Source organism: Notolepis coatsorum (genome assembly GCF_963971535.1).
Source record: "Notolepis coatsorum genome assembly, chromosome: 12".
Classification (NCBI taxonomy): domain Eukaryota; kingdom Metazoa; phylum Chordata; class Actinopteri; order Aulopiformes; family Paralepididae; genus Notolepis; species Notolepis coatsorum.
Genome location: NC_140176.1, coordinates 14,390,504 through 14,399,657, shown reverse-complemented (window position 1 = coordinate 14,399,657; position 9,154 = coordinate 14,390,504). Strand labels below are relative to the sequence as shown.

At 45.8% G+C, this 9,154-nt stretch overlaps 1 protein-coding gene across 1 annotated transcript in view; it reads left to right on the top strand.

Annotated features, from left to right (window-relative positions):
* The first annotated feature begins 1,831 nt into the window (after positions 1–1,831).
* Positions 1,832–9,154, top strand: part of LOC311237631 (ATP-dependent 6-phosphofructokinase, platelet type-like) — a 65,162-nt gene continuing 57,839 nt past the window's right edge. Inside the window, exons 1-2 of the mRNA XM_084325575.1 lie at positions 1,832–2,074; positions 8,256–8,329. Coding sequence (XP_084181701.1) covers positions 1,978–2,074; positions 8,256–8,329 — 171 coding nt within the window. The 5' untranslated portion in view covers positions 1,832–1,977. The remainder of the gene's footprint in view (positions 2,075–8,255; positions 8,330–9,154) is intronic.

Genomic DNA, 9,154 nt, shown 5'->3' with positions numbered 1-9,154 from the left:
TATTTCATTTTTTCGCCATGGTATTCATAATTCCCTCACCCAGCCTCGGCTGAGACAGTGGGACTCGGCACAACCGTGCAATGCTTCAATACCGCCGCCTGGTGGATGATCGGGCGAGTTACAACCGGAAATGAATCTCTGGTGATCTCCATGCATCTGGGAATTCCGTCCGGCAGTCACATATTGTTGCGGGACTCTAGACACACATCCGTGTATATGGATCGCTGCCATAACTCAATAATCTATATGATTTGGGCGTTTATTGCGCCATACAAACCTGAAATGGATCTAGTTGATCGACGTCAAATAAGTGGGATCTTTTTCCTCCAGTCTCATCGCGAACGGTAAGAGGACAGTAACGTTACTTTCAGCGTGATTGTTTATTATTATTAATGCAAACCGCTCTGATCAATATATCACCCATACTACATAAAGCATTTACTGACGATCACGGAATTATAAACAACCCCCCCCCTTTCATCCGCGCATGATGAGTCATACCGTTTAGGATCGTATTCAGTCGGATTTTTTAATATAGCGTGGATCGCGAATAAACTGCAATCGATAATCTATATTATGCGTTTAGGCCTATAACTAGCGTTCTAGGAATTACTGCAGAAAAAGATAAAAACATACTTATATTCTAGACGGTATTTTCGTATGAATATATGAATGAAAAAGTATAACGTTCCTACATCCTGAACGATAGCTAATCGATGTTGAATGGGTCATATTAATGTCAATTTAGCAATACAATTTAAAAAGTTATAGCCCTGCAAAGAAGGTGAACATCTCCATAGGCTTAGACTGGTGGCAGTGATCATACATTGATGGATATAAGCGTGGCAGTTAATGTGTTAAGACCGAAGCTTGTAACAGATATTTACTTGAGTAAAATCATGGAATTAATGTAAAATCAACACAAAGAAAGTATATTTAGATTAGTGCTGTCAGGCGATTAAAAGAAATTATCGAATTCATTACAGGAATTAATTCATCTAATTAATCACATTTTAATCGCATAACCATTTTATGCCTGCTATTCTATATTCTATAATCATATTTAAAATGTATCGAAAAAATTTAGCGAAAATTGATAGAATAGAATCTAATCGAATCGTGGTCAAATGAAGAATCGAAATTAATAGTTGTGAGATTGCATTGTTACACCCTATGGTACAGGCAGCCATGCTGGAAGAATGACAACTACACAAACATTCTGTGCAAGATGCCATGGTAACTAACTATGATACTTATATCCCAAATACTGCACAAGTCAACAAGCAGAGAAGGTCCCCAAGCAGGAAACACACTCATATGTTGTTGTTTGTGCCTCAGGCCACAAGATGGAGACAATGAGACAATGAACCTACTCAAAGTGAATCTCCCAGAGTCTAGGTCCTCCAGTGTTGTAACAGAGTAGAGAGAGACCTTTATAATCTTTGGTTTATAATCTTTGGTTTACATTACAGTCACGAGATATTTGTATGTATTTGCTATTGTTAGGTTTACCACTATTCTCACCACCTCAGTAAAAAGTATTGTTTCAATCAACAAACTCATCTCAGATAAACTACAGGAAATCAAATCTCATTAAACTCGCCGTCATTCATTTCATTATTATAAATGATTTAAATAATATGGACCTAGAATATAATCCGGTGCCTATGATCATGACTAGTCCCGCCCACTCATAACCCCTAGAACGCCTCCGATTGGCGCAAATACCAAACGTGGGCACGTGTACCACGCGATGATTGGCCAACGACACTGTCGGTCTTTCGGCGAACAGGAGAGAGAGAGAGGGAGCACAGCGCGCGGGCACCCGGCTACAGTAGGGAAGTGGGCGGACGGTCGTAGTCCTTCCATCATTTATAGCACAATTTTATACCTTTCCAGGCAGGCCCCTGCTGCAATATTTTTTGTATAGTTTCGGGACATAATAATAATAATAACGTGGACGACAAAGTCGTGAAAATGGACAGCAAGACGGACAGCAAGAAGGTGTTCTTCGAGAACCTCTCCGGCGCGGGGAAGTGCATCGCGGTGCTCACGAGCGGAGGGGATGCTCAAGGTACCGGGTGACATTGATGATGTATCAGCCCGGCGGACGGGCCCCGTGTAGATAGAGGGCGAACATACACGTCCCTACTACAACTATTTGATACCGTTTTTGAAGTCGTTACACACCCTACCCGACCGTGTGTCATTGTCGATATATGTGTTGTCCATATTTGTTCAAAGTCTGTGTCCTAATCGTTTGCGCGAGACTCGCAGGTCATCCTACCTTCCCACCAAGGACACTATAAAAATAAGGAAGGGTCATCGCGTCGTCAGACTACCAGCGTTCTATGCTTTGCTTGATGTCAGACTTTGCTTTGGTGACAGTTCCAACAACGGTTACGTGTGTGACCCTTCCTTGTTGTATAGTTCCTGGTTGGCACACAGGAATCTCGCTGATGGTTAGTTAGCAGCATTCCGCGATAAGCCGGCTAACAGTTCATCTAGTGTCCGAGTTAGAATCAGTCACACAAAGCTAGTTTTACACCACACACTCACACACACCCAAACCAAAACGACTTGGCAGCATTTTTTATGCCAGACAAAAGCCGAATGGACGTTTAATTAGCCCTTTCAAAAAGGGTTAACCTTCTGTCGTGTGGCAGTGAAAGGGTTAACCGGCTGTCGTTTGGCAGTGAAATGGTTATCCTTCTGTGTGTTGTCGCAGTGAAAGGGTTAACCTTCTGTCTTTTGTCGTAGTGAAAGGGTTAACCTTCGGTGTGTTGTCGCAGTGAAAGGGTTAACCTTCTGTGTGTTGTCGCAGTGAAAGGGTTAACCTTCTGTGTGTTGTCTCAGTGAAAGGGTTAACCTTCTGTCTGTTGTCGCAGTGAAAGGGTTAACCTTCTGTGTGTTGTCGCAGTGAAAGGGTTAACCGGCTGTCGTGTGGCAGTGAAAGGGTTAACCTTCTGTGTGTTGTCGCGGTGAAAGGGTTAACCGTTTTGGTAGTGCGGCAGTGAAAGGGTTAATTAAAGACTAACGTTACTATGGTGACATACCGCTGCCGTGGGTGGAGAGGCGGTTTGAAGCCTTCCTATCTTCTTCCCACCGCATTGCAGGTGGTCCACTGTTTCGCTCGACAACATGTAGTCTTATCAGGGGTTTTACATGGATTCAAAACAATTGAACATGTGATGTCCCTACTTATATTAGGGTTGCATCACGCAACCGCCCAACCAGGAAGTTGTCTGTTAAAGTCAACAAAGTTGATAGCGAAAGGTGTTATCAGTTGAGCTCTCTGTCTGCTATTCTTGACATATTTTATTCCCCCGAGCTCAAGAATCGGAACTATTTTGCTCTAACGTTAGTTGACTAATCTGGGTTTAGTGGTCGAATGATGGAACAGTGCTTCAAGTTCAGTATCCTGTGTACGTCATCAGCTGCAGTAAGCATCCCTGCCCAGTGCCCATACTCTGACGTCAGAGAGGAAACCTAAATCATGTGCTCACGGGACTGCCCCCCCCCCTTTTTTTTACTAAACCTTCACTATGAATTGAAAATAGGGGACCCTGATGTAAACAAGACAAACGTCTTTCTCTGGTCTGCATCCCCTTAACAATTGTGTGTATTGAGCCGTACTGTATTGTACCCATTCTGCAATCTGTTAAATAAAGTTTTCATTCATTCATCCTTTACTAAAGGCATTCCATGTTTATGTGTATCTGCCCCATACACAAATTTGCATTTGAGACATCTATGACCACAGTTTCACCAGAGAGCAGGCTAATATTATCGAATTATCTGGTTTACTTGAAGCACTCAATGTTGAGAAGTAAGTGTGGTCTTGTGAATGGAAGGCAGTCGGTCCAAATCCCCCCAATTGGCTGGCTAGGAAAAATGTGACAGGGTGGAAGTGATGAAGCACCCCCCCCCCCCATCCTTTAGCAATGACTGTGTTGATATGCCTTTGAGCAAGGCAGGCATCTATCACAGCATAGCAAGCCACCCCTAGTGGAGCAGCTCGCTGGACAACAGCAGGATAATGTGGTTGTGTGTTGTTGGGCAGCTCCCTGTTGTCAATGTGTGGAAGTTTATGAGTGTGAATAATATAACTCTGGTGTGAAGCAGCACACTCCTACACAGAGCTGCCTCTACGCCTGTACTGTACTTCACACTCCTACACAGAGCTGCCTCTACGCCTGTGCGTCACACTCCTACACAGAGCTGCCTCTGCGCCTGTACTGTACTTCACACTCCTACACAGAGCTGCCTCTACGCCTGTACTGTACGTCACACTCCTACACAGAGCTGCCTCTACGCCTGTACTGTACGTCACACTCCTACACAGAGCTGCCTCTACGCCTGTACTGTACGTCACACTCCTACACAGAGCTGCCTCTACGCCTGTACTGTACGTCACACTCCTACACAGAGCTGCCTCTACGCCTGTACTGTACGTCACACTCCTACACAGAGCTGCCTCTACGCCTGTACTGTACGTCACACTCCTACACAGAGCTGCCTCTGCGCCTGTACTGTACATCACACTCCTACACAGAGCTGCCTCTGCGCCTGTACTGTACGTCACACTCCCACACAGAGCTGCCTCTACGCCTGTACGTCACACTCCTACACAGCTGCCTCTACGCCTGTACGTCACACTCCTACACAGAGCTGCCTCTACGCCTGTACGTCACACTCCTACACAGAGCTGCCTCTGCGCCTGTATGTCACACTCCTACACAGAGCTGCCTGTACGTCACACTCCTACACAGAGCTTCCTCTACGCCTGTACTTCACACTCCTACACAGAGCTTCCTCTACGCCTGTACTCAGGGGCGTAGCTGAGGGGGGTAGCTTAGGATCATTCCAAGGGCCCAGCACTGGGGGGGCCCCCACATTTTTCTTTTTCTTTTTTTACTAGACATCACTCAGGTGTATTATTGATGCTCTCATTGATACTATGTTTGTTTCTGAAGTGTGTGTGTGTGTGAGAGATATATAATAATAATAATAATAATCACCAAGTCAAGTTATCTGTCCAGTCCACCGTCGGGTCAAGACAACACAGATTGATCTTCTGTGGAGGCAAACGTAATCATTCAGCAACAAAACAAAAACAAAAACACCTAGTCTAACCATGGCCTTAGTCTGCCAGCTCAATGCTATCTGCCTCACTAGAGGCGTGTTTCTGAGCCCCCCTGAGCAGCGTGAGGCAGGCATGCATACACACGCAATCAGGGAAAGCATTCCGTTTTGGCCCCAAAACAAACTGTGGCTGCTGTAGCCAAGGTATGTCAGGAGCTCGTGGTGGGTGTCAGCAGAGCATTGTGCAGCGGGACATATTGTGTAGTGGGATGTGTGCCTGGTGCCAGTGTATGGCGGCCATTGAGCCTGCGTGGCCCAAGGTTGGGTGTTACCAGGGGTGGTGAAGGAGGCAATTTCCACCCTACAGTACATTGTGGGGAGCGCTTTGAGTGTCTTACTCTTTTTTTTTACTGAAGAAACCCCACTCAGATGATGCATTCTAGCAGCCTCTATACCCCCCTGTTTCAGTCCTGTTCTCAACAGGCTGGTTCTGTGCCTTAAACCGTCTAGCAGAGGAGTCTGTAACATTGAATGAGATTGAGATCAAACCTTCAGACTAGATGTTGCAGATCAAGCAGGACTCAAGATCCAGCAATAGCATAGCGATCTTACCGTTAAGGTACAACTTTAGGAAGAAAATAGAAGATTTACGAGCGAGCCGACCATCTTGTCCCGTTTTGATCAAGATCTCAAGGTCATGGGAGGTCTTACTAACTATGGCGATTGTGGCTGCAATTCTGAATGTCTCGTTTCACACATTTAACATTTAAATACAGGAGGAGGAGCTGCAGTCAGGTCAAGATGAGGAGGAGCTGCAGTCAGGTCAAGATGAGGAGGTCTGCTCCTCCTACCTCCATTTTTTTTTAATCTTTTTCCCCCTCCTTTTTCCTCCGATTTTCTCCCATCCCAATGTTAGTCGTTATGCCAATTCCCAATCCCCTTCCTGGTCGCTGCGCACTTACCCCCCACAGTCGGTCTGGGAGAGTGGAGGCTACCACGTGCTTCCTCCGACACACGTCTAGCCAATCAACCGCTTCTTTTCACCTGGCAGCGCGGACTCTCACTGAGAGGGTGTAACATGTGGAAGGATCACACTACCCCCCTTAGATCCGATCCGCGCTGAGCAGGCGCCCCGACCGAACTGTAGGAGTCGCTGTTTACAACGACCCGGACCCACCCCGCCAGCTTCTCCCACCCTCTAATACTGCCAATTGTATTAGTGTGAACGGCCAGCCAAGCTGGTGACAACGCCGGAGCTGTGAGCTGGATTCGAACAGGCGAATCCAGCGTCTCCGGTGTTGGTGACGAACGCAATCTCCGCTACGCCACCTGACTGCCTCCTCCTACCTCCATTCTGTAAAAAAAGACGATGTTCACAATAGGTCCCCCTTTAATCTAGTCCTTTCATTCACTGTCCCCCCTGTAGTGTGGTAGTGAAAGGGTTAACCTGTATTATCGTCGCAGTGAAATGGTTAACCCGTTGGTAGTGTGGTAGTGAAAGGGTTAATGGATTCAGTGCTTTCTACCTCTCCGTCTGTCTGACTCTCTCGCTCCATCTCTCCACCTCTGTCTGTGTGAATAAAACTGGGCCGTTGATGTGAACATGGTTGTGTAACCAGACAACGGGATCACGGGCTGATGCACAGTAAAGGGATGAGAACGCAACTTTCTTCTCTCTCTCTCTCGTCTCTTACACTGCCTTTTCATCACGACGGGTGATATATTTCTAGCAATGCGTTGCTTAGAGACCGGCGCTGCTACAGCTGAGCCACATTAGGCCTGTAGTAGTGTGTCGCCAATTCGGAGAGAGCGATGAAAGTCCTTTCTTCCATTTGTTTTTTATCTCTTGACCCCCAAAGTCGGCCCAGTTCCAGCCCTGTCCGGTTCTGTGCTGCAAAGCAATTCTTTTCACAGGGCCGAGTTTGGCTAACCTGACATTTTGGTATTCAAGACACAGGGGGTCGACTGCTTCTTAGTTAGGAGAGTGTTCGCTTAAATAGAGGTTCTGAATAACACCGGCTGTGTGTGGGCACTGTGGGGAGAAGCCAGGGAAAATGTTTTACCAAATATGGCAGTGCTGTCCACACAGCGCACACACAGTGGTGAAGTCAATATTTATGAAGGTTAAAGCGTGGTACGGTTAAAAAAATCCAGATGTTCTGCTCCTTAGAAAATCAATGGGGCTCTTACTAAATTAGGTTTTAATTCTGGGTCAGACCTTCTAGCAATGCTGCTAGGATATAAGTTCAAGTTCTTTATTTGTCAAATACACAACAATACAGGGGGCATTGCAGGTAATGCAATTCTTGTGTTTCGAGCTCAGACTCAACAGTGCACAATTAAGAAACATTAAAATGAATACAAGAATGGTAACAAATAGGTGGTAGTAGTAAAATCTAAATAAAATCTAAATTGAGGTAAGATAAAATAGTCAATTATTTACAGATAAGTAAGTAAGTGTCTTGCGTGTCGTGTGTGTGCATGATAAGGTGCAGGGTGTGTGTGTGTCCAATAACTAGTAGTAGTACGATAAATCAAATATCAAAATGAGGTAAGATACAAATATAAACCTCATTGGGGTGAAATAACTCCACAAGAGTGACTTGAGAAAAGTTATGCTATATAATATGAGTTAAAATCATATGAATGATTTTGATCTGTTTTGTTCTTCTTATGGACTGAATATGTCATTTGTATTTTATGGTTGAGAATTGTGATATCTAACTTATGAATATTGAGTGAGCTTTTATTCACCGTTTTGTTTCGTTGTGATGTTTTCTTGTGAGTACTTCAATGTTTGTGGTTTTATATTTTACTTTTTTTGTGTGTTTGTATTTTTAATGTTTGGACCCCAGGAAGAGTAGTCTCACTTTGGTGTAGACTAATGGGGATCCACAATAAAACAAAAACAAAAACACAAACAGTTCATGGCCTCATGAAGTCAGAGCCCTGTTCACTGTCTATGCAGCAGCCCTGCATGTGACATCACAGTGACATCATAGATTGATTTCTAGCTTTAGGAGAGAGTGGTGCCAAAACAATGCTCTTGTTTCCAAAAAAGACTCGACATCGTCCCAGGCCCTACCTAATCTGAACTATATCTTCATGTAAGACCCAACAACATCCCAGGCCCTACCTAATCTGAACACTATTGTTTTCTCCGTCCTCAGGGATGAATGCAGCCGTGCGCGCTGTGGTCCGAATGGGCATCTACGTTGGAGCCAAGGTTTACTTCATTCGTGAGGTGAGTCTCTCTCAGCGTTCATCTGTTCTCACTGTGTTGCCTTCAGCAGTGGCTCTCCCAATCTCTCAATGTTCTCTGCCTCACTAGAGGCAGAGATTAACCCAGGGGATGACAAGGAAGGCAGGTCGTGAATTGCTGGGAGTGAGAGTAGACAGGCGGGTGACGTGTGTCCATGCGATCCCGGGAGGGTGCAGGCCGGAGGGGTGAGATCCTACACACAGGAGAACAAGGGTCAATATGACGCAGAGTACTGAGCACACAGATAACACCACAGTAATTGTGTATCAGGTTACTAGAGGTCCAGAGAAGAGTCCTACCACCAAGGGAGGTGAAAACAACACTCGGACCAGGAGTGGCAGGGGTGCAGGCCTCTTATCCTGGCTCCGTGATGAGATGATAGTTCACAGGTGTGTAGGCCGGTCCAGGTAGGCTGGCTGATGGTGAGGCGGGAACAGGGTGAGACCCGTATGAGGCTGTGGAGACCTGCTGACCTGGCCCTGGCTGTGGCTGTAACAGTAATGGGCGGCTCCCAGGTGTGAATGGAACTGTGAAATGTGAAGCAGGGCGTTGCTGAAAAAGCGCATTCATGCTCAGAGAAACTCCCTTGGTAAATAAAAGTTAAAAGAAATAAAGTTATAGAACTTGTATTGTAGTGAAGGATCTAGTGAAATGTCACTATTCCCTGTTTTCCCGAGGACCCATGGAAACCTGCCCAGACCCCACACTGAGAACCACTGGTCTAGAGCCAACACTCAGTTAAAAATATACCACTTACTGCCACATTCCTCAGCTTAACCGTGCCCCCCCCCCCCCCCCCCCCCTCCT